Genomic DNA, 26231 nt, shown 5'->3' on the forward strand with positions numbered 1-26231 from the left:
TGTAGAAGATAATGAAAAAGCCGATCTCTTAGCAAGAATAGGATCTTCAACTGAATTCGTCGGGCCTAAGTTATTTAGTTGATTATCTACATCATGCATGAAATCTCAAAACCTGGGAAATGGTTGAAGCCAACTGGAGACAATCCAAGACAATCCAAATTATTCATTACACCTTGTAACAGAATAACACGCAGTTTACTTGAATAAGGTAGATTTGAGTATATTAACCGGTCTATTGACTGGGCACTGTCCGAGCAGATATCACCTTAAAAAAATCGGAAAACTGACAGATGATAACTGCAATTTCGAAGCTGAAACTTCGGAAAATTTACTGTGTCAATGCAGTACACTAATTCAGCGAAGACTGCGGATTCTTGGAAAGGGCATTCTTATGCCTAACAAGATTTGTTCTGCTGAACCAAAAAAGGTAAGGATCTTCAATAAGGAAGTCATACCTTCGTGGGGGAATATGCAAAGGCCTGGTGCGATTATCACTTATTCCCTGAGTGATGGAACGAACTGACACTGCATACATAGCAAACTGGAGTGCACTACAATAGATACAATGCTCCTACAGAAAAAAGAAACTTAATAATCTTTAATAACATTCACTTTTGTAAAACTTTCTGAAAGTTTTCAGTTTTATTTTGATGTTTGAAAGTTTAAGACTACTTTTGGATATACTCCCTAAAGTTTGAAAGATTTTTTTTGAGAACAGATGTAATTATAACTTCTTTTGTGGGTGACAAACGGGACCCCTTCACCCCCGTACACCACTGGAAGAACCTAACACTTGCATTAAAAAATGGACATTTTTCGGATGGTAATAAAAAAACTACAAAAGATAATTTAATGGATCAAATTTCCCATAAAACATAAGGCCACACATCTTGCTTGCATCATCAGTTACTATAACCCCACGGTGCCCGTTTTGTAGCCCATTTTGGGGAAACACATCCCAGTGTGCACGAATGCATGCGGATACAAAAGTATCCGCAACTTGCACGTATCTCAATGACGATTTCCCCAGGTACCTTCATTTTGTGTCCGTGCTAGGGAAAAACATTCCGGTATTAATTTCAATGTGATTACTGTTTTCGCTGTTTTGAAGCTTTTGGAACAAGTATTTACATCTAACAGCGAAAATGTACACTCCAATTTGGTCACTAAACTTTGCACACCCTACCGGCTGGAACGATTATTCCGAGCAAAAATTGGAGTAAGCGCTTTCAAAGTTGCAACCACCGACTCCGAATGTCGGTAGTGATCTCGAAATTGATTGAAAGTGGAAACGGATTCTCAAACGAAATAACGCACTCCTATATCTTCTATCTATATAAATAAAAATGTAAGGCCAAATGTGTTGGTAAGCGGAAAACCCGAGGAAGGGATTTCCGGTTTGTGCCATCTTTATTTTGTTGTATTCGTCTCTTCTCGTAGATGAATGTTATATTATGGTTAAAATTTGTTATGGAAGTTTGATCAAACTTATATTTCATGTAACGGAGGAACATGTTCTTTGCAAGTGAACCAAGTGGAATGGTAGAAGTGAAAGGAAAATTATAGTGAAAGGAAATTGCAAAGGGCCAATTAGAAGATCAATCAATGGCGAGTTATGCGATTCGAATGAGTTCATATCAAAAAATAATTTTGGGCGAGATGAAGTTCGCTGGGTCAGCCAGTTTCTAATAATTATAAAGCGTTACTCCTTCGTGTACTTAACCATGATAAAAATGTTGATTTTGACTAACGTTTTGACATTGACAGATCATTAAAATGTTTTAAGGGTCCCCCCTGCGTGGAAGATCGAAAGAAACGAATTTTTGTTTTTTGCATTTTTGGGATTTTTCGATATTTGATTTCGTTGGAAAGTTACTGCCAAAAGAATGGAGTCACGACAAGGGATATATGATTGATGTACGAATTTGTAAACGCGTTTTTTTTGAAACCATGTATTTTCAACTGGTGATATCGATATCTCAGGATCCACTCGACGTTTTGGCTAAAAAAAATTATAAGCATGTAACAATGAATTATCTAAAGCGTTACATAGCCGTTTTTTGATATTTCGTTTTTTCGATTTTTTATGGAAAATAACTCGTTTTTAACAAAAATGGTCGCAATTTAGACAATTCTTCGAATTTTCAAAACCCTTTATGTAACGCTTTAGGTATTGTCCTAAAGTTTCAAAACATTCATTGGAATTCGTTTTGCGACACCTCGTTGCTTCAGAACCGATACCACTGGCAACTGTCAACAGCGAAACAATCAGTATTCGTGCACTCCAAAAATGGAAAATAAATCTTCAAATATACCTTAAACAATAACCAAAATACTCGAACACTTTACTTTATTCCTAGCAACCGAGAAAAAAGTCCATTATTTTTCGACCTTTCAGACAGGGGTCCCCCCTTAAGGGTTCGTTAACACGAAGACACAAAACTGTCAAGTCGTCACTGAATGACCCTTCACACCACAGATTAAATACGGAACACCTCTGGAAAATAAGAAAAACAAAGCATGACAGCCAGATTATGATCATTGAAGTATTATGTATTTATCCTAATTTTTTTTTACGTTTTGTTTGCTCGAATGAAATAATTGTTGTAATTTGTGTAACTAACTTGTGTCGGGAAGTTCAATTGTTAAATTGGAAGTTTAGAACATCTCAATAATGGAATGCGAGTTCTTATCAGAATTTTAGGTAAGCCCTTATGATGCTGGACGCTAGTCTTAATTGATAAAAAAATAGTTCCTCCATTTCTATTAATTTGAGTTTTTTTTGCCTTTGATAACAATACTTTCTATATGGATTTTTTTTTGACAATCTATCGTCAAGCATGAAAGTTCAACGAACGAACTTCCACGAAATGACCCCACCTTTTCTAATAGATATGCTAGTAACTGTAAGAAGCATAATCGTAACTGTAAAGTCCTAAACGCAATAACTCCCTCTAACCATCACTTTCTGACCCTTTTTCACTGGAGACGATTTACTTCATATGAAATTTTCGATTGGCAGTTAAATTGCCTTCAAAAATGGAACTCATTCAGGTAAATACTCTATAGATAGATAAATCGATCATACAGATGCGCTATAGTCTTACTTCTGTCCCTTTTTCAAACCGAAAACATAAATGGGATATCACGTGATTATGAAATGCTGAAATAGCATTTTGTTTCAGAATGTTTCACGAAGTTATATCAAATACTGCTGCACTCGTTCGATATTAAAAAATTAAACAGTGTAGAAAGAAATTGACTGTATGGGACAACAATCACGACAATCAACTTTTGTTTATTTTTATAGAGGAAAGTTCCAAGTTGGTACCATCTCGAAATGACAATTGAGGAAAGATTTCAACAAACAAATCTTGACAGAAGATATATGGATGTAAACAATTAAGTATATACTGGGAGTTATAGACAATATACCATTTAAACCGAGTGAAAGACCAAGGAAACAATTATAACAAGTTGAAAATTTCGAATATCATAATGCGGTGTGATGAGACAAAAACGTTCAAAAAACGTTTCACGAAGATATATCAACAAAACACAATACATCTGTTGTCGTTTGATATTCAAATATTGAACAATTGAGAAAGAAAGGCGAAATAATTTGACTTGATGCCTCAATGGGGCGCACGTGTTACCAGTTCATGGATATAAATGAAACATTCAATCCTACAGATAAATCTTCGCGTGGCTTATGCACGAACCATTCGAGATGGCAAACATTCCGATTGTACATTGAACTTGATTTGTATACGGTTACCGTCGTTCATTGAGCATCGCTGACCGGTGAAATCTATTTCGCATCTTCTTCTATTACGCGAAAGCCAAACAAAACCGGACTGCGCAATTCCTATTCATAGCGAATTGCGGTCGTTGGATGAGCATTGGTTGCGAAATGGTCTTCCGTCGTGGCGAACCACTTCCGGCTATGGTAAGCGGAATGATATTGTGCGATTGACTGACGGCGTGCAGCCGAGGTCACTGAGGAATGTCGGGAAATTTGCTCACAGCTCACCATGACAATCATCGAGAGTTTTTCACATTTCGCGAATACCATCGGCGGGTGCTTAAAAAATTTGCGTCAGTTGGTAGCATTTCCAATAAAACGTTAACATTTTTTTCAAAAGTATTTGCAGCGCTGACGCTGAGATCGACCAGAGTTCCACGTCTTCTGGCTTTCACCCCGCTATTCCTACGGCATGTTTATTACATAAACTAGATATATTCCCTCCATTCAATCCTATTAGCTCTGTGTGAAAATAAAAATTGTTTTCTCCACTGTGAAACGCAAATACTTCTAATAAAACATAAACATTCGACAGACGAAACCCCTTTTCTAGTCTCAAGTTCATGGCATACACTTTGTGTTTGCGTGCGTTTGCGTATGCTGACGGTGTCAAAGTTACCGCGTCGCGTCAACGCAGCGACGACTTTCGTTGGGTTCATGGAGGGACACGACACGAGAGTGATCTTTATTGTCACATCGGGTGACGTGAAAATGATTTATTGTAGCGCGAGGCTGACTGAGAGTTCTGTCGAAAATGGGTCAAAGAGAGTGCATTGGATGTGTCATTGAAGTTCGACAGAGATGTAGAACAGTAAAATTTCACCTTGTGACAAATAGGGACCGGTTGTGGAGTTTCTGTCCCGCAATATCACAACGAAATTTTCTGGGGTGGGAAACAGAAATGTTTTCGTGCATTGATATTCCAGGAAATGGAACAGGAAAATTAAAAATTTTAGAAACTTTTTAAATTGTATGAGCACGGGGTAATCTTGTTCTGAAGATTTTTACTGTTAATTTTTTAAACTGTAAATGTGATTGTGATTGATGTGCGGTTTACTATTGACATGTGTTATGTGTCAATTGCTAATCGATGGGATAAATATAATGCGCACACAAAGCATTGTATACAGTTTGTTGTAAACAAATTGTCTTTCGAAATAGACATCTTGGCAAAGTAATGAAAATACATCCTTCCTTCTAGAATAAACAAGTATGGACAGGAAAACATGGATATAATCAATAGAATCGATCATTCGAACGGTTGCATCAAGGGATTGTCATGATTTGATTTACTCAACAGAATTGCTGAGAATTTGTACACTTTTGAGAAATCGAATTTATCAATAATGCGGTCCATTAAAAAACGGTCGAAGTCGAAAATTATTTGAATTTTGAAGTAATGAAGAAGCTGTGTCATCTACATGATTTTCTGTTTTTTCTGATTTTTTCGAAACACACGAGGTTTTATAATGAGGACGTTCGACGTGACGATATTGAAGACAACGCACAATGGCCCAGGAAGTGCATTTAAGTGGAAATTAGCATCTAGAGCTCGACAGTTATTCTCGAGACAGAAACTGTCTTCGACAAAGTTGTTACATATGATAGAGCAGGGGTTTTCAGATTTTTTTTATGGTGGAGCACTTTTTATAGCAAAAATATTTGACGGAGCACCTACATTTTTATATCCAATTCGCGGTGACAGTGGTACAGTGTCGACGTCTGGTGACAACTTTCAATTTGGGAACATAGTTTGTTTCCCAAACTCGAAAGGGTAATATCTATCAGATTAGAACGTACGAATCCAGTTTTAAAATGTTAAAATTTGAATGAAAATTTTTACACCATGTTATTTCATTATTTGAAGCACGTATTCCTGACTCTTATTTATCCATTTGTCTTTACATTTCCGATACTTTTACTGAAACTTTTAATCATAATATAAAAATGTTTTCAGACACAATTTTCGTATGATTTTTTCACCACCTGTAAGGAAAGGAGTGTTAGTTTGAATAGAATACTAATTTGATTAGGAGAAGATAATTTTCATTCATAATTTCAATTTCATAAATATGTTCATTTCGCCTGAATATCAATTACTATCTTTGACGCTCCCCGAACAAAACTCAATGTCGTCAATTCGAATAAAAATATGCAATCATAGAACAGTAGGTCTGTGCCAACGCGAAGAGAAGAAAAATATATTTACACTTCTGTCATGCGTAATTGTTATGAAAAAAGAAGTTTGGGCATGTGATCATAACAATTGAAAATAAAAGTAAATCTACTTTTTGATTCTTGTGTTTTTATTCAATGAGTAAAATATGCAGTTATTTATTTCAGTTAAATAAATCCCCGTTCTTTCTCTTTGCAAGCTGTGTCATTTTTGGTTAAATTTTTGACAATTGTAACCGGACATCTGGCTCTGCATTCAATCGGGATCGATATTTAGTTTTTGTGGCTAAATAAGTCGAAAATCCTGACTCACACATATATGTCGTTGAAAATGGTAGAAGAATTAGTTTCGCTTTGTCGGACAAAATTTGAAATTCATTTTTTAGCTGACACCAAAACTCTTCCAACGATTTCTTGGATTTAAATTTTTTTTTCATATTGAAATCCGATGTCAAATCTATCAAACACTCATATTCCTGTGATGTTAAAGATTTTGGCTTCTCCGATATCGAAAAAGGCTGTTCCACCCAAGCCATTTCTTCGATCTTGCTATGATATTGGTCTGGAAAATACTGTTGAAAGCTGTCCAACAAATCCTGCCAATTACATGTTCAAGGTTATTTAAGAAAACCATTGTAATTATCATAATACCTACCTGCAAGTGCTCGTAAAATTGAATGAAATTTTCGGATGATATATTCGAGGATATTTCGGATTGAATTTTATTCAAATTTGGAAAGCTGTCCAGGTTTCGTTTTTCCAGAGATTCTGCCCAGAATTTGATTTTTCTTTTGAATGCCAAAATTTTTCCATTCACATCAAATACTGAAATCGCCCTGCCTTGCATTGAAACACTCAATTCATTCATTTTCTGGAAGATGTCAGCTAAATAAGCTAACATTATAAGCCACTGGTCATTTTTCAACTTTTCACCCAATGCAAAATCATGGCCGCTCAGGAAGGTTCTAACTTCTGATCTTAATTCGAACAACCGGGACAACGTTTTCCCACGAGATAACCAACGCACTTCGGTATGTAGAAGAAGCGTGGAATACTGGCTCCCCATTTCATCGCACAACGTTTTAAATAATCTCGAATTCTTGGGTCGTGCCTTGATAAAGTTGATTATCTTGATGCTTTCCTCCAAAACTTCCTTCAAAGATGGTGATATTTTCTTCATAGCAAGCGCATATCGATGAAGGATGCAGTGACTGCTACCACAGCTTTCCGCCTTTTCTTGAATTCTGGCAACGACACCAGCAGTCTTTCCAACCATAGCCTTTGCACCGTCTGTACATACATCAACACAATGTTCCCATGGAATATCATTCTTCGTAAAATAATCGTCAATCAGCTTAAAAATTTCAGCTCCCGTTGTAGCTGTCGGCAGTGGTTTGCAAAAAAGTAAATCTTCTTCAAAATATCCAGAAAATTGATATCGTACAAACACCATTAAAATAGCAAGGCCAGCTACATCTGTGGATTCATCAAGCTGCATCGCGAAATTCGATATTTTCAATCGAGACACCAAAGTGCTCTCAACATCTTCGGCCATGTCTCTAATACGCCGAGAGACCGTATTGTCTGACATGGAAATTGAATTTATCAATCCAACTGTTTTATCATCAATCATTAGACCGACGATATCCTGCATACATGGCTTGATCAAGTTTTCAGCAATAGTATGCGCTTCTCCCGCTTGTGCAACACGATAACTGACTATGTATGATGCGAGAACAGCCTTTTCATTATTTATTTTTGACAAATTCGTCATGTTTTCTTGAACCAATAACTCCTCACATTTACACTTTAATAACGAACTCGGTGTGCCTTCATACTCTGGATGCACATTTTCGAAATGTCGACGCATTTTTGCCGGAAACATTGTGCTGTTGGCAAACACCTTACCACAGATGACACACTGTGGCTTATTATCGCTGGTCTCAGTAAATCCCATTTCAATATATGATTCCTTATATTTCCGCTTTGCGACTTTTCTCACATTGGAATCATCATCTACTGGCCTGAAGTCCAGCTCAGTCTTTTGGATCTGCTGTAGATCCAGATCAACTTCCGCCGATGGAGGCTCTTCATTCAATTGTTGCGCATCAACATTTGTCCGGTCACTACTAATTCATGAAAGCATTTTCAGCAAACAGTTATTTTGTAGTCTTATTTATTCATACCTGCTTGTTGTATTTCTGGATGATCCAGGTCTAAAAAGCGTTTCTATTTTTAGCCAGTGGTCCATTGTGATTTCAATCACCGCGGATTTTTTTTCAACTGGAATTTGCAAAAACAAAAACAAATCCTGTTTGACGTTACCCAGCTGGGAACAGCTCTATTCGTTTTGGTGGTATTAAGCTTCGTACGAGTTCGGGGAGCGCAAAGATAATAATTAATTTCAGGCGTAATGGACCCACTTTGAACATCAAAGTTATGAATGAAAATTAACTTATCCGTATCAAATTAGTTTACTATGTGGATAGAAAACACTTTTTTTGCAGGTGATGACAAAATCTCATATGAATATTTTGTTTGAAGACAATTTTATATTCTATTGAAAACTTTTAGTGGAAATATAGAAAAAAATATAGGAAATATGTTAAGTTAGGATGAGGACAACGTGCATCAATTATATAAATAACGCAAAATATAAATTTTCATTAAAATTTTAGCAATTGAAAACTGCCTTCCGACTGGCCAATCTGATAGAGAGTAGTTTGTCTCGTAAAAACTGATGTTGTATCCAGATGTCGACACCGTACAGTTGTCATCACGGATTTCGATTGCGCTTGATTCAAGGTGGGTTTTCAAGTGGGAGCACTTGCTATAACTTTACGGAGCACAAATTTCCCGCGGAGCACCATTTGAAAACCCCTGTGATAGAGCATTCATTTCCGTGTTATCAAAAATAGGGTGACCAAAATTTTAGATGAAATAACAATCTAACTTTCTTACCTTTATAGATAGAGGTAAACATAGTTCGACATTTTTGTTGCCACAGTTATTTTAAGCTACTTTGTCTAATACTATTTCTTGAAATAGCCGATATAGAGCCTTTTTTTCTGAGTTGCTTTAGGTCACCATGAAAAACACGTTTTTTTTGCTCGTTTATACTTTAAATTCTACTGCTATGAGAAGACTTTTAGAGCTAACTAAGACAAATATTTTGCGATGTCGAAATATATAGCATCGCTAAATGTTTGTCTTAATATGCTCTAAAAGTCGTCCGAAGACAATTTTGATGTAGAAGTTGAAATATAAAAGTTGAAGCCAAAAACCCGTTTTTTCATGGTGACCCTAACGCAATATGGATAGAAAACGCTTAAGGGAGTATTCCAGTCTAGTTATTTGAAAAACATCTTTTTTTTTCTTTCATATTTCTGTAGTTTAGGCATTCAAGAATATACTCTAGAAAAGGCTAATCAAAGATTCTATTATTTACCGAGAGCCATTTTAGTGATGTGGTATCTAACCTGTTACGGCCATAACAATGAACTTGAAAACGCGTTTTTCTCGGAACTAGTTTTTTCAAACTGGCGTACACGATATCTCAAGTTCTACTAAACCGAATAATGTCGAAATTATATGGATACAATCTGCAGGCATCTCTGTATCGCATGAACCTCTAAAAAAAATAATATTTTTTAAATTTTACTATTTTTAAAAAATCGGGAAACGTAAGAAAAAACGTTTTATACAGCATTTCGTTTTTCAAACAGTCGTCATTTTGCCGAACATGTTTTTGACTTGTCCGAGGTTCATGCGATAGCGACGTCTTTTCTGATTCAGAATCTGTTTGTATTTTTTTGTTTCAGATAACAAGAAGGGCTGGAATCGTGTACGCCCTTTTTTTGAACCCTCTTACTTCTTCAGCTCTTAATTATTAAAGTTAATAGTAAATAATATTTTTTCTCCGTTCAATTTTTGTTTTATTGTTAAAAGATAGATGAACAAATAATGATATAATGGATAGTAAAAATATTCTTAGTTTTATTTTTATAGAGCTCGAAAAAACGTCCGAAATTCGTGTCTCTACACTAGAATACCCCCTTAAAACAACTTTATGGAAGATTTTTATTCTATAGACAAAAACTGTCTTCGAAAAAGTTATTATATAGGATGGAGCGTTCATTTCAATGTTGTCAAAAATAGGGTGACTAACTTTTTAGATGAAATCAAAAATCTAACTCCCTTCTCTTCATAGATAGAGATAAACATAGCTCTATAATGTTGTAGCTCCAGTTATTTTAATCAACCTTGTAGAACAAAGTTTTTTTTTTCTATCTTTTAGTATAACCAATTTAACATTTTTTGTTCTAAGTTGCACGCTAATGCGTGACCATTAAAGAACGTGTTTTATGCTCTAACTTTTATATTTCAAATTCTTCGTCATAATTGTCTTCGGAAAACTTTTAGAACTTGTCAAGACGAATATTTTGAAATGTTCTGAAATGAAAAATTTTGAAATATATATCAGAACTTGTCAATGTCTTAATCTTACTCAAAGTTATTGATAGTTTTCCAGCCTAAAACTCATGATTTCAATTTTAGTTTACTCACATACAAAAAAAAACATAGATTTGAAAATCTCACATTATGTAGTCAAATATGCTTTTTCAAATGTCGCCAAAAAACATGTTTCATGTTTGCCCCAGAAAGAACCAAGAAAAAAGGAAGAGGGGAAGAAATATCAATAACTTTGTGTAGAGTTCAGATATTGAGATTTTGCATCGCAAAATGTTTGCTTTAGTGAGCTCTAAAAAAAGCTCTTCCCAAGACAGTTTGCATGTAGAATTTGAATTATAAAGGTTAGAGCAAAAAACCGTTTTTCTCATGGTGACCCTAACGCAACTTTGAAAAAAGTGTTTTTTAAGTTTTTTTAAGAAATATAAAAACAATTTATTCCACAAAGCTGCTCAAAGTAACTGGAGCCAAACTATTGTCGAACTATATTTACCTCTATCTGTAAAGACAAGAAAGTTATATTTTTTATTCCATCGAAAATTTTGGTCACCCTATTTTTGACGACATAAAAATGAGCGCTCTATTATATAGGGGTTATTCTGACAGTCAAGTCGGTATAAGTGAGATTTTTCCCTTCAGAGTTTCATTACAATTCTCAAACAATTCTAAGAGTCAGGGGTTAATGACAAATGAACAGAATTTATTGCATGGGGCCTTTTTCTACACACATTGATTCTTAATATACCAACACGTGCGCAAATGGACTGTCACGTCGTGAAGAGACTCTCCGGATAACCTCCAATATAACAACTTTATCAAAGATAGTTCTTGTCTGAAGCAGCGGCACTCAACTTCAACATGTTATTCATGGTGTCGCAGCCGCAAAAAAAGAAGGTTCACGTCCATGACACGACCGTATTGCTAACATAGAACTACGAAAGTATATAACAATAAAACTCTTTGATACAAATATTTGATAGCAATGTCAACGGTCGACAAATTAATGATTTCACTGAGTAAAAGCGCGAACGTTTTGTGAAGCAATTTAAGTTGATTGTCAATCAATTCTAAGCATTTACTTGTACTGTTTATGCTTTGTAGAATACTATTTCTTGAAACAGCCGATATAGCGCCTTTTTCTAAAATGCGTTGGGGTCACCATGACAAAAAACGTTTTTTTTGCTCTAATTTTTATCATTTAAATTCTACTGTCTTGAGAAGATGTTTAGAGTTAATTAAGACAATTATTTTGCGATGTAGAAACTGTCAATATCTCAACTCTACTCAAAGTTATTGATATTTCTTCCCCAAACAAACATTTCTTCATTTGTTTGTTGTTGTTTTTTCTAGGGTAAACATACAAATGTATTTGACTCTACATGATGTGACATTTTCAAATCTATGTTGATTTTTAATTTGAGTTAACTAATGACTAATGATTTGAGTAACTAATGAGTTGAAATATAAAAGTTGAAGTCAAAAACCCGTTTTTTAAGGTGACCCTAACGCAATATGGATAGAAAACGCTAAAAACAACTTTAAGGAAGATTTTTATTCTCTAGACAAAAACTGTCTTCGACAAAGTTATTATATAGGATGGAGCGTTCATTTCAATGTTTTTTTTTTTTTTTATCTGTATTATTGTATTGTATTGTATTGTATTATCGACTTTCAACTCATTTGGCTGGTTCGTCACTTTTACTTCCATTTTTGGAAGAATGTCGGGAGTGAGAATTGAACTCGTGACCTTTAGCGTGAGAGGCATGGACGTTACCACTACGCCAGATCGCCTCCACAACATTTCAATGTTGTCAAAAATAAGGTGACCAACTTTTTAGATGAAATCAAAAATCTAACTTCCTTCTCTTCATAGATAAAAACATTGAAAAATTGATTGATTGAAAACATTGAAAAATCACCGAATAAAATGCAAAACGGACACAAAATCAAATTTCGGACAGATTGAATTCAAATTTCGGACACTTTATTTTGTAATTTTTTGGACGAAAATTACATTACACTTGATTATATTTTATATTTTTTACCGATTATGTTAAAACTCAAATGTAGTTCTCATATGAAATGATAGTGAAACCAAGGGATTGCTCTAAAGAAGCAATTGTGATATTAATTTTTTAGTTATGTCATCAGAGCATTAAGAATTTCAAGATATTAGATATTATCAAGTGTCCGAAATATGATTCAGAACGGTATATTTGGGGAAGAAATATCAATAACTTTGAGTAGAGTTGAGATATTGAGATATTGCATCGCAAAATGTAAAAAAAAGGAATTTTTCAGTATCTCTTAACAAAATTACATATCCAACGTAGAACGAAATATCTCAGAAGACGCAGAACGGCAACAGAAAACCCGAACCGAATCTATTGTGTGGGGGCGGCGGAGACCAAAGCATTACAATTGAAACAAATTTTCATCTTCAGTTTACCACCGAAGAACACAACTCTCATAACTGAAAAATACCTTACGTCTATTTTAACTCGGAAATAATAATTGAAATCACGAAAAAAAATGATCAATTAAAAAATATCACAAACAAGTCATTCACGATTAATCAGTCATTCAGCTAGCGACTGATGATTTTTCAAATTGATCTTTTTCAAGGCTAGGAGCATGGGGGGTCTCCGTAGCCACATTGGTTGCGCGTTCGCTTAGTAAGCGATCGATCGTGAGTTCAAAACTCAGGGCCCTCATTGACCATCTTTGTGTTGTTACAGAATAGCTACGTCCACGCAACAATCATCAGAAATAAGATCGATTCATCCATACAACTGCTCTGCTCTGCAAGAAACACCGGGCTGCTGTTCTATAAATAACTCAACAATGATCAATCAACTGTCTCCGCTGTCCGGTCTAACTGGATAATGGAAGAACAGATAGAAAACTCTTACGCCTAAATGGCTACTGTGTAGATGTACCATATGCAATGGTATAGAAGGAATACTGGCGAATGACAACTGTGTAATGTGCTAATTATAGATATGATAACCATGTGACATGTACACGATTAAAATTCGGCTCTGTTACATCTAAAATGCTAATGAGCCTTAAATAAATAAATGGGATAACAAAAAAAAAAGGCTAGGAGCATATGAAATAAGGAAGCTTAAAACCTCTATAATTCAAAACAACATTGTTATACCAATCCTAACACCCCCCTGAATTCACAGAATCTCCCTTCAGCCAAAAATAAGTATAGAATATTTTGGAATGTATTTAAATTTCCACAGTAGCTCTTTAGTCGAAAGTTTTAATGGCCCTGAAAAGGACCGATGGGTTCACGTTGTTTTATAAACGCAGCTGAAGATGGTTTATTCATGATTCATTCTTGTTCTCACGAGAACAATACACGCGCTCAGAACAATGAAGGGTGTGTCACATCAAATTGCATCACGGAAAAAACGCTGTAGAAATTTAATTTTTAGGAATTATATCTTCAGCTTTCGCTTATAATCAGATAAGAGTGTATAGATCACGTTTGGCCATGCTTCACTGTAAATTTGTCGTAAATTTGGAAAAATGTCGTCGAACGAAAAAGAGCGTCGTGAATTAATCCTGTGCACTCATTTCGAGAATCCGGAGTTGTCACATCGGGACATCGGTAAGATGCTGGGAATCATCCAATCCACGGTCAGCAGAGTACTAAAACGATACTTCGAGAACCTAACCATCGACCGGAAGGTGAAGAACGGCAAAAATGGATGCTCCGTCAGTGAAAAAGATCACAAGTTAAGCAGTTTAGACGTGATCCGAGAAGTTCGGTCCGGGGTGTCGCCAATAAGCTGAATTTGTCAAGTTCATTCGTCCAGCGGACCAAGCAGCGGGAGGGCCTGCGTACATACAAGGTGCAGAAGGCTCCTAACCGCGACGAAAGGCAAAACATGGTGGGGAAGACGCGAGCCCGGTAGCTGTACACCGAAATGCTGACGAAGTCGCATTGCCTGGTAATGGACGACGAAACCTACGTCAAAGCGGACTTTCGTCAGCTGCCGGGCCTGTTGTTCTTCGCCGCAGAGGACAAATCCAGCGTTCCGGAGGAGATTCGCAAGCAGAAACTATCCAAGTTTGCCAAAAAGTACATGGTGTGGCAAGCGATCTGCTCTTGCGGAAAGCGGAGCGCCCCCTTCGTGATGACCGGCACGGTAAACGGGCAGGTTTACCTTAAGAAGTGCCTACAGAAGCGCTTACTACCACTATTGAAGCAGCACGAGGGGCCGACCATCTTCTGGCCGGATCTCGCTTCGTGCCACTATTCAAAGGACGTGTTGGAGTGGTACGAAGCCAACGGGGTCACCTTCGTGCCAAAGGAAATGAACCCGCCCAACGCGCCGGAGCTTCGCCCAATAGAGAAATATTGGGCGATTATGAAGCAGGCCCTCCGGAAGAACCCAAAAGTTGTCAAATCGGAGGCGGACTTCAAGAGAAAATGGATTTCTGTTCAAAAAAAACTACAACCTGACGTTGTACAGAACCTTATGGACGGGGTAAAGAGGAAGGTGCGAGCATACGGGCTTGGGCTCGAAGTATGAATAAAAAGAAAATGCCAAAAGTTGTTTAATAGTTTTTATTTTACTGTCTAAAATTTTCAAAAGGATCGGTCTACTGGGCGAATTTCTACAGCGTTTTTTCCATGATGCAATTTGATGTGACACACCCTTTACACGTAACGCACTCAGTATGCATCGCGATATTCTTTTCGTTCTACACACAATGCGAGTTTAATACTTACACCCCAGTACAGATTCAAATATGATGTGATGCAAACATACGGAGGCGCTCTTCACCGGACAGCATGCAAATCGACGTGGTGCCCACCAAACAAAATTGCACATTACTGTGCGATATCTATCTTTCGTTCTTCCTTAGAATCGAGCAAAACCACTGTGTTTGTGACATCAGCATTGAACAGCTGTCTGATAGTTGGAGTGAGACGTCTTGAATGATTATGACGATGATGTTTTGAATTATCTTCTTCTTCTTGGATGGCACTAACGTTCCAGTGGAACTTTTGCCTTCTCAACGTAGCATTACTTGCGTCATTTTTATTAGTAATACTTGGTTGAGATTTCTATGCCGAATAACACGCCTTAAAATGCACTCTGGAGTGGCAAGCTCTGGAATACGCGTGACCACAGTGCAACCCGGAAGAATTTTCTTTGATGAAAAATCTCCCGGCCAGAACGGGAATCGAACCCGAACCCCCGGCATGATAGTGTGGGACCCTAACCACTCGGCCACGGGAGCACACAATGTGTTTTGAATTATAGAGGGTCTAAAACTCGAGCCTTGAAAAAACCCAATTTGGGAAACTAAACTAAACATTCGGCTTTGCGAAAAGTCATTCCGTTCGCTAGTTAGATGACTGACGAATTGTGGAAACTGTAATTTGAAATCGCGAATGGCTTGTCTATACTTATTGAATAAAATACGGCGGAGCTAAGATTGCAATATTTTCTCTATCCACATTGTCCGTCAAACGAATGCTGCATTTGTATTTTGAGCAACCGAAGAAGAGTCCAGTGAGCCGCTGGTTGATTATGCCTGGTCTAGGAAAGGAAAAGGAAAAGATGGGAGAATAACTTGTTTCACACATGGCATAGATGCTTTATCGATATTGCGTGATTGTCGGAGTCACCACAGTTGAACATCGAACACAAAGACTGTAGCTTGATTTTTTTAAAAGGTGATTCCAAGGAAGTGACAAGATCTGGCTGGAAGTATGCTATATCTCAGATTGTCAATACTGTCTAGAACGGCATTAGGACACGTTGCCTAAAAAGAGTTAATTTTCTGATTTTGTCTACGACACAAAAAAATCTCTGACACAGAACCGGTACATTAGTCATGCTCGCATCCATATTTTTTTCTCTAGACGACGGCAGTTTTTGCCAAATTTTAGCAAAAAGTCACTGACTGCAAAATTATCCACCTTCTCAACTGGCCGTAAGCGAAAAATAACGACACGACTCAGCCGCACTTTCGTTCACCTAATGGAGACGGATGGTACATTGTAAAAATAGCCGTTCGTTCTCCTGCAACTTGGAGGTACGCCAAATAGGTGAGAAAAGAGTAAAGAATTCACCGTTCGGTTATCTTCACTGTCGTTCGTATATAGATCACTGCACACTGCGAAGAAGGCAATTCAGCCGCCCGGCGATCGTGGGCGTCAATTGGCGGACTTCCTTATTCTTCCCTGTTACCGACAAGACCTGATTAAACTTATCACTTCACTTCACTTAGCAGCAGCAGCAACTATACACCTCTTCAGAATCACTTGAACTTCCTTGTAACCCAAGCTTCGCTCACGGAATTGTCGCGAACTGTTAAACGAGTGGGAGCTAACTAAGCTGCTGTTCGGAGCATCCCCGAGCGGGATGCGTAACCCGAGGCCCTAAACTTCATTGCGACTTTACGCTGGAGAATTGTGCAGAAATGCGATTCGCCATCGGCAGGCAGACACAAGCGCAAAACTCGATCCTTCCTCTCGCGGGCGGACGGCAATTCACTCGGAACGTTTGCCGTCGTCAGCCGCCGCGCAGGAGGAAATTTCGGTACAAAAGCCGTGTTTACGTATGTGTATATGTATATCGCCGCAAACGAACTGCCACTGTTTGGATATGCTGATTTATTTTTATTATGTTTGTTATTTTCTTTGCTCAAACGAGTCGCCTGTGCGGAGACCGCTTCGTTTGGGTCCAATCGTTTTGTTTTTGCTGGTCGATTAATTCAAACGACGGAGGAGGAGGCGTCGGATTTTGCGCCGCTTCCGCTGACGTCCTATCTTACGCATTATTGGTGGACCGGAATTGTGCTTGAACTATTCGCGCAACCAAAGGGGAGCGATTCTGGATTTATTTGGTTTAGCTCATCGAAAGAAATATTTTAATTAATATAAAATTACACATGGAGCAAATCCACGCCAAAACAGCCGAAAAACAGCAAATTTAGAAGGGACTCTCTTCGATTTTATTGAAACTTGGTACAAATGATTAAAGCTACACAAGACATTTTTTTTTGTACTAAATTTATTTTCAAATGGCTCAGCAACATTAAGTAACAATGAGCCGAGTTAATGAATAGGGAAAAGCCTATTTGAGTAGAACAATTCCAATGTTCTTTCTGAAAAAGGCATAAAAACCCTATTATATTTTCGTAAAATGTTACAATATGGATAATGACAAAATTCACAATAACATAATATTATAGGCTTCTTGTTTAAGCTTCTTGTTACAGAGGTGTCCATCTCATAGGAACTTGCTATCTCCTTGGGACTGAGGAAGGGATGAAAATCTGCTCACTTTTCGAATTCTGAAGAAGAAAGTTGCAATAGAGAAAAGGAAACGCTAATAATAAAAATCAAAACAATAAAGGAAAACTAAACATATATATTCATATTTGAAAGTGTATGGATTTGAGAAAATCATAAATTAAAGAAATAGCATCAATATTACGAGTAGCCAGAACGTCGCGAATCGGCAAATTAAGTGGCATTCCCTTATTGCGAAAATTTTCTATTAAAGATAACCTGTCATTTTGAAACTCAGAACAAAACCACACAATATGATCAATATCCTGATATCCTATACCACACACGCATAGGTTACTATCACTGATGTTAATTCGAAAAAGATGTGCATTCGAAGAATAATGGTTAGACATGAGTCTGCACACTACCCGCATGAAATCACGAGAAAAATAATACCCTTTAAACCATGGTTTGAGAGAAACCCTAGGAATGATAGAATATAGCCATCGGCCTTTATCACTACTATTCCAACTTGACTGCCAAGATACAAGTGCCCGTTCACGAGGAAAATGAAGATATTCATCGAAAGTAATAGGCCTATAGAATAAGTCTCCTTCCCTAGCGCCCTTCTTAGCAAGAAAGTCTGCTTTCTCATTTCCTGGTATCGAACAATGAGACGGAATCCATACAAAAGTGATATTAAATGAACTAGTTATCAGAGCACTTAAAAGTTGATGGATTTCAGATAAGAAATACGACGCATATCTAGTTCTCACTGAACGGAGTACCTCTAAAGAGCTGAGACTATCAGAAAAAATAAAAAAGTGAACTGGGGTCAAGGTCTGAATATGGAGTAAGGCCATGTATATTGCAGCCAATTCTGCAACAAACACCGAACAAGGTAAACTAAGCCTACGGAAAGTGAAGAAGTTGATATTGAATATACCAAAGCCTGTGGATCCATTAAGACAAGATCCATCAGTAAAAAAAGATTTGGTTGGGTCAATATGTTTATCCCTTGACAGGCATATCGCAGGTATAACTAAATGGCGGAGATCATCTGAAATATTATGCACATAATCCTTCATTGACAGGTCAATAGTAATAGAGGAATTGAACAAAATTGAAGGAATGATCTGGAAACCAGATAAAGTAGATGGACTTTCCAAAGTCATAAATTCATGATATAGATACATTCGCCTAGATCGAAAGCCTGAGTTCAACATTTTTTCAAAGTTTGCTATCACCTTCGGATTAAGTGTTTCACACCGTATTAAAAAACGGAATGATAACTCGAAAAAACGTACGGAAAGAGGAAGTATGCCAGCTAGAATTTCTAGGCTCATTGTATGTGTTGACTGCATACAACCTAGAGCAATACGCAAACAGCGATATTGAATCCTTTCCAGATGCAAAATATGGGAACAGGCAGCGGACCTGAAGCAAAAACTACCATACTCCATAACAGATAAAATGGTTGTTTTATACAACCTAATCAAATCCTCAGGATGAGCACCCCACCAAGTTCCTGTTATGGATCGAAGAAAATTTATTCTTTTCTGACATTTTTGTTTCAAGTAGCCTATGTGTTTACCCCATGATCCTTTGGAGTCAAACACAACACCTAAATACTTGAATGACATCGAGCGACGAATAGGTCTATCCAAAAGTTTAAGCTGTATTTGTGCAGTATTATGTTTTCTTGAGAATACAATCATCTCTGTCTTCTCAGTAGAAAATTCAATACCCAATCTACAGGCCCAATCAACCAAATTGTTAAGAGAATCTTGCAAAGGATTATGAAGATCGGTGCTGTCTTTGCCCATTACCGATACTACACAATCATCTGCAAACTGTCTCAAAATACAATTTCCCGATAAACAAACATCAATATCATTTACATAGAAGTTGTAAAGAATAGGACTAAGACATGAGCCTTGAGGAAGACCCATGTAGCTAATGCGTAAAACTGACGAAGAACCATGAGAAAAACTCATATGTTTTTCACGCATTAGGTTAAACAGAAAACTATTTAATTTCTGGGAAAACCCATTTCGACGAAGTTTTTCAAAAAGAACTTCAATGGAAACAGAATCAAACGCACCTTTGATATCTAGGAACACTGATGCCATTTGTTGCTTACTACACAAGGCAAAGTCAACCTCTGATGAAAGAAGCGCAAGACAATCATTGGTTCCTTTGCCTCTACGAAACCCGAACTGCGAAGGCGAGAGAAGATTATTAGATTCAACCCAGCTGTCTAAACGATGGAGAATCATATTTTCTAGTAATTTGCGAATGCAAGATAGCATTGCAATTGGTCTATAAGAATTATAATCAGACGCAGGTTTACCAGGTTTCAGAATAGCTATAACTTTAATTTGTCGCCACTCATGCGGAACAATATTCTGCTCAAGGAAAGCATTGAACAGTTTCAACAAACGTCTCTTCGCATTATCAGGTAGATTTTTCAACAAATTAAATTTGATCCTATCTGGCCCTGGAGCCGTGTTGTTGCAAGAAAGAAGAGCAAGAGAAAAATCAGTCATACTGAACGGAGGCTCAACATCATCAGATGTCTCTAAGAAGGGAGAAGGTGCGGGGGCTGAGTCTGAACATATCTTCTTGGCAAAGTCAAAAATCCACCTTTCTGAATATTCAACTTCTTCATTTGAATGAGATGAATTTCTCATTTGTCTGGCAACTCTCCAAAGAGTGCTCAAGGAAGTCTCTCGTGAAAGCCCATTTACAAAATGACGCCAATAGCCTCTCTTTCTAGCTTTAATGAAGCTTTTGAATTTACGCTCCAGATAAATGTAGTTATCATAACGTTCACGGGTGCCCAATTTTCGCCAATCCTTGAACGCATTCGATTTATCTTTATAGAGATTTGTACATTCTTGGTCCCACCATAGATTAGGAGGACGTCTACGAAACGAATTACCAGGAAAGCGCTTCGTCTGAGCATCAATAGCACTGTCAAGAATTAAACCAGTTAGAAAATTATATTCTTCCAGCGGGGGTAACTCATGAACTAATGCCACCGATTCTGAAATAATTGAAGAAAATCTCTTCCAATCAATGTTTCTAGATAAATCATGCTGAATATTTGTTGTTTCAGACGATTTTGAATTATTTGAAATGGAAATAGTGATTGGCAAATGATCACTTCCATGTGGATCTTGGATGACATTCCAATAACAATCTAAAGAAAAAGAGGAAGAACACAGGGACAAATCTAAGCAACTAGTGCGGCCTGAAGATGGAGCAATTCTTGTTACATCACCTGTATTCAAAATTGCCATGTTGAAGTCCTCACAAAGATCATAAATCAAATTGGCCCTTCGATCATCAAAAGACTCACCCCATCCAATTCCATGAGAGTTGAAATCTCCCAAAATAAGATTAGGTTGCGGTAAAAGTTCAACAATATTCACAAGATTTCTATAATTAAGCATAGTTCTTGGAGGAATATAAATAGAAGCAATGCATAAATCTTTACCCTTGATACGTGCCTGACACGCAAGAATTTCAATTCCTGTGACTAAAGGCAGGGGGATCCTGTAAAATGGGTAGCATTTTCTAATACCTATGAGAACTCCTCCATAGGAATCATTGCGGTCTAAACGGATAATATTGAAATCATGGATGTTTAACACATTGTCCGAACGAAGCCATGTCTCAGAAAGAGCAAACGCATCACAATTCAAAAAATGGAGCATTTGCTTGAAAGAATCAAGGCCATTTTGAAGTCATTTGTTTAGCTATCTGGCTGATAGAAGGAAGCCAAGCAAAAATTAAACCTTTCATTGAATCTGATATTCCGAAAAAATCAAGAATCCATTGAACAATTGATGAAAAGGATATACCTCCTGAAAAAGATGAGGGATCAGGAACCGATTGAGAAGTAAATTGAGAATGGCTTGACAATTCAGGGAAATGAACGTCATAATTTGAAGATCTCCAATCAGGAGGGTTATTCTTGGGTGGAGCAGAATAATTAGAAGATTCTGGATTATTAGAGATCAATAATCCTCTTTTTTTAGATGGCATAGATAAAGAAGCAATTTTTCTCTTCCTGACTCTTCCTGTGATTACTGGATCAAATTGAGAATCCGAATCATCATCCTCTGATAAAACAGAGAAAGGATTTTCTGAAGCCTCGGGTACCTGAGGTGAAGCTGCCTTGAGCATATCAGCGAAGGATCGATTAGAACGATCCTTAAGTGATTGCTTGAGTTTCATCGAACGTAATTTGTATTTCGGACAATCCTTAATTGTATGAGGAACATTTCCACAAAAAATACATTTATCAACATCTTTGTTACAAGTGACTTCGTCATGGTCGTCTCCACATTTTGAGCATTTCGTTTTATTACAACAGTAGGTTTTAGTGTGACCTAACTGATTGCAATTTAAGCAAGTCATTATTTTAGGAATATATAACCGAACTGGAAGACGAAGTTTATCAATAAGCACATAATTTGGAAGTGCTGTGCCTTCGAAGGAAATTCTAAAAGAGCCAGAAGGATAATACTTTTTTTCTGTACCCTCAGATTTCAAAGAGTTCAGAGATCTCACCTCCAAAACTTTAGCATGTGGAATATTTGCATTGTGGAAGATACCCTTAGCTTTTACAAAATCTTGAAGTTGAAGAGATTTTTCCGTAACTACACCATCGATTTCAACAATGTGAGCCGGAATATAAACTCTATATTCATTAGTGAACAAAGAGTTTTTCACTATCGCGTTAGCGTCTTTGTAATTTGAGGGCACAACACGAAGTTTATCTTTATTGACTTTCGTCATTTCTAAGACACCTGAGTAGTTAGACGTCAGGTCTTTGCAAATTTGAGATACTCTTAGAGGTTTCCCTTTCGGACGGAAAAATACCACCCAACGGTTTTTCGATGATGCCGAGGCGTTCTGGTATTGTCTAATACGTGGAAGTTGAGCAGAATTAGGCAGAGATTGTGTCGAAGAGTGAGGAACAGAGTCACTATTTGGTACAGACGAAGAGTTTGACTGCGATTGTTTTTGTTTTTTTCCTGAAGAAACCGTAAATCATCTGGAGGAGGGTCTAAGACCCTCATTTCAGCATCGGAGGGTTCATTACCCTCCATTTTCAAAAAAAAAAGAGTCGAAGGAGTCGTAAAAATGAGAGAGAAGATTCTTTAGAACACGTAAATATTAAATGATAAAATTAAAAAAAAAATTAATAAAATGAAATATGTGTATGTATATGTATATGTATACGTATGCGTGAAAGAAAAATAAAACGAAAACTTATCTTAAATGTATCTAGATGAATGATAGAGAACTTCTAAAATCCTTGAAGCGGGTCCAATGGCAACTTCACACTCCAAAAAAACACTTGAAAAATAATTCCGACTTTAAGAAAATTCCTTTCTTCTCAGTATATCGTCCCGGCTTCTTTCGAAATACCGTCAAAAATAGTCTTGAATATAACTGCAAATCACAGAAAAAAAAAGGAACGGAAAATACGTTTTTATTCGTGATGATTTGAAATATACGTCACCTTATTCCCAAGGCTTGCTGCTGTATGACACAAGACATTTGTTATCCATGATTATTATGCAACGAAAATAATGGGTAAAACCGCTAAGCCAAGGTGTGACGTGACCCGTGCCGAGGGATGAACGGTCGGGAGAGTTTTGATCAAGTACCCTGTCGCTAACGGAGTCCTGTACCTTACTGCATTAGGCAGGTCACTGATGCAGCGGACCTTCTTCACCGCGCAACTCGTGTGACTTCAATGAATGGTCCAAATAATCAATTTTCGAATTCTGGCAGCCTCTCTCTCTGTTGGAAAAAAAAACCTCCATAAGGATTGACTCTATGAGTGTACCTGCGGATGTTCAGTCCTGCTCCACTTCCATCCTCAACACTCCGACTCGTTGTGAATCGCCAGAGGATCAGAGGGATCGGTACTACTTAGTAGTGACGAAAAATCAATACCCAGAAAACCGAAGCAGAATCTCTGCCTTCTAAAACGAGAGGGGTAAGTAAAAAAAGCTATTCATCATGGTCCTAAAAAAGGTTGCCAACAAACAAACCATTTCTGAAACTGGAAACTTCTTTAGGGAGGCCTTGGAGCAGATCAGAGTTGGAACACTCTCGGAGGACTATACCAACACTGATCAATCAATGTTAGATTCCATTCAGGATGCTCTACTGATTGAAATAAAGCAACAAAGAAAATAATTGGTGAAACCAAAATTTTTCGACTGGTCATACAAGTTGGATTACCTAGTCCTTTCGTGTAAAGACCAACAAATCTCGGAATGTTTGAAGAAAGTGGTTCTCAGTATAACCCTGGGCAATGAAACGAAACTACGAAACTAGCATCAACTCGCAAGAAGAAACTTTACCATTAACTTTAGATTCGGCGAAACTAGGCTGAGGAAAACTAACTCAAAGCAACGTCAAATCATAACTCATAAAAAACTGCAGTGTATTCAAGAAAGACCTCGAGCCCAGAAACATGGAATCTCAAAATTCCAAAAACCCTGTTAAACTGTTCTTCCGAAACTATTGGCTCTATATTTTGTGGTGCCAAAAAAAGCTCGAAGAGGACGTCTGCAGGGTTTCTGGTACAGCGAGGGTTCTGCGTGAAGAACCTCCGAAAACCATGAAGCTTGACAATCTGGCAGTTCCTGGGCCAAGCGGTTCCAACTCATTCAAAAGTGGTGATTTCGATCTGAATTGCTGGTCTTGTTGGATGCAGACCCAACCCAAACACAACAAACATAGGCAGAAAAGCAGAATGTATCCGAATAGAAATTGGCCATTGTTCGAAAGTCATGGTAAACATCGAGGAGTGGGGTGGGACCAGGTGTGGAAAATGAAAAATCAACGAATTAAAATTATACTAAAAAAATTTATTTGTAATTAAAAATTTTAAAACTGAAAACACCCACTCTTAGATATTTTTTTATACATATTTATTGAAAGACCCTTTAAATTTAACAAAATTTGACGTAGAGTGGTGCCGTGTCGGACTTCCCAAAATGGAGATTGTATTTGTATTGTATTGTATTGTATTTATAATTTATAATTCAACTGACAACTGGTGTCTCATTGTCTCAATTGAAAAATATTGGTTATAAAATTGATATATAATTTTATATACATTTTAAGAAATTTATGAAAGTTCAATACTTCGTGAAATCGTAACCAGTTAAGAAAAGTAACAGGAAATATAGAATCTACATTCGCAAAACATGCAAAACTATATACAGGACGGACTCGATGAACGTTTGCATTAAAAAATGGACAAAAATTGCCGATTTTTCATGGGTTTACCTTCACACGCACTGACGAAACTACCCATGCAACATCAATCATAGTAACCCATGAGTCAGCAGAAAAAAAATGGACAGCTCTATCAGTCGAACTCTAACTGTGATGGCGAAAACAGTGAAGCTACTCCGTTCAGAAGTGTGCGCGTCGAGAATTTTTGGGCATACCTGAAGCGTAAGATCTACTCCAACAATTTGGTCGCGAAAACTGAAAAGGAATTGATAAATAAAACGTAGAAAGAACTAAAAAACAAGCCTGCACGCATGTTTTCATCCGCCATGACTAATGTTCCGGTGAACTGCCGGAAGGCCGCTCGCAAGGGCGTAGAATTTTTTTTTAGCAAGTAAGCTAATATAATTGCCTTCCATGGGAAATTTATCAAACTCAATAATCTGTCTTTTTTTTATCACCATTCGAAAAAAGTCCATTTTATTTTAAATGCAAACGTTATATACAGACTCGTATAACAGTTCGGCCGAAAAGTTCATAAGGTTGACGTCAGGTTGGCGCCTCTTGCAAAAATCTACTTGACTATCACAAAGCACCATCTTTCAATGGATATGTGTCAAAATTTGACAGCAATCGATCGATTGGTTCGTGAGTGAAGCAATTTTTTTTATTGTGAAAAAAAATGGAAAAATCACAAATCAATGAAAACGATGGCAAAACTGCATGAATTGGGCTTCGAATTGCTTCCGCATCCACCGTATTCTCCAGATCTGGCCCCCAGCGACTATTTTCTGTTCGCAGACCTGAAGAGAATGCTCGCTGGCAAGAAAATTAAGACCGATGATGAAGTAATTACTGAAACTGAGGCCTATTTTGAGGAAAAACCGAAAATACTACTATGTACTATAAAAATGGTATCAAGTTGCAAGATCACTATTATCGCTGTATCACCCACGAAGGCAATTAAGGCAATTAAGAATATTAAAATTAGATTTTGCAAAAAAAAAGTTTTACTGTGTTACCTTATGAACTTTTGTGCCGAACTGTTATATATTATATATAATTTTTTTTTAGTCGATTATATACACTGTTGGGGCGAAAAAAACGACGATTTCTGTTTCGGACACCGGGTTCTTAGCAGCAATAAACACAGTTATTCTTGGTTTAGCGCAGCTTTAAACTGCAAAATATATTTAATCAAATATGGCTTCCGTGGTGACATTTATAAAATGACTTACACAT

At 37.2% G+C, this 26231-nt stretch overlaps 2 protein-coding genes across 4 annotated transcripts in view; both read right to left on the reverse strand.

Annotated features, from left to right (window-relative positions):
* LOC129767186 (uncharacterized) overlaps positions 1–16878 on the reverse strand; it is a 55260-nt gene extending 38382 nt beyond the window's left edge. For 2 of the 3 annotated variants that reach the window (XM_055767823.1, XM_055767822.1), the window contains exon 1: positions 16554–16868. The gene's annotated coding sequence lies outside the window, so the exon portion shown is untranslated. Of the gene's footprint in view, positions 1–16553 lie in introns of all 3 variants that reach the window. The other variant, XM_055767824.1, reaches the window with a different exon arrangement.
* Positions 6392–8231, reverse strand: LOC129764461 (zinc finger BED domain-containing protein 5-like). Its single transcript, XM_055763553.1, has 2 exons — positions 8167–8231; positions 6392–8109 (listed from the first exon to the last, which is right to left on the reverse strand). The coding sequence occupies exons 1-2, from the start codon at positions 8229–8231 to the stop codon at positions 6465–6467; spliced, it is 1710 nt and encodes a 569-aa protein (XP_055619528.1). The 3' UTR covers positions 6392–6464.
* Positions 16879–26231: the final 9353 nt, after the last annotated feature.

The sequence above is a fragment of the Toxorhynchites rutilus genome, chromosome 2 (assembly GCF_029784135.1).
Source record: "Toxorhynchites rutilus septentrionalis strain SRP chromosome 2, ASM2978413v1, whole genome shotgun sequence".
Taxonomy (NCBI): Eukaryota; Metazoa; Arthropoda; class Insecta; order Diptera; family Culicidae; genus Toxorhynchites; species Toxorhynchites rutilus.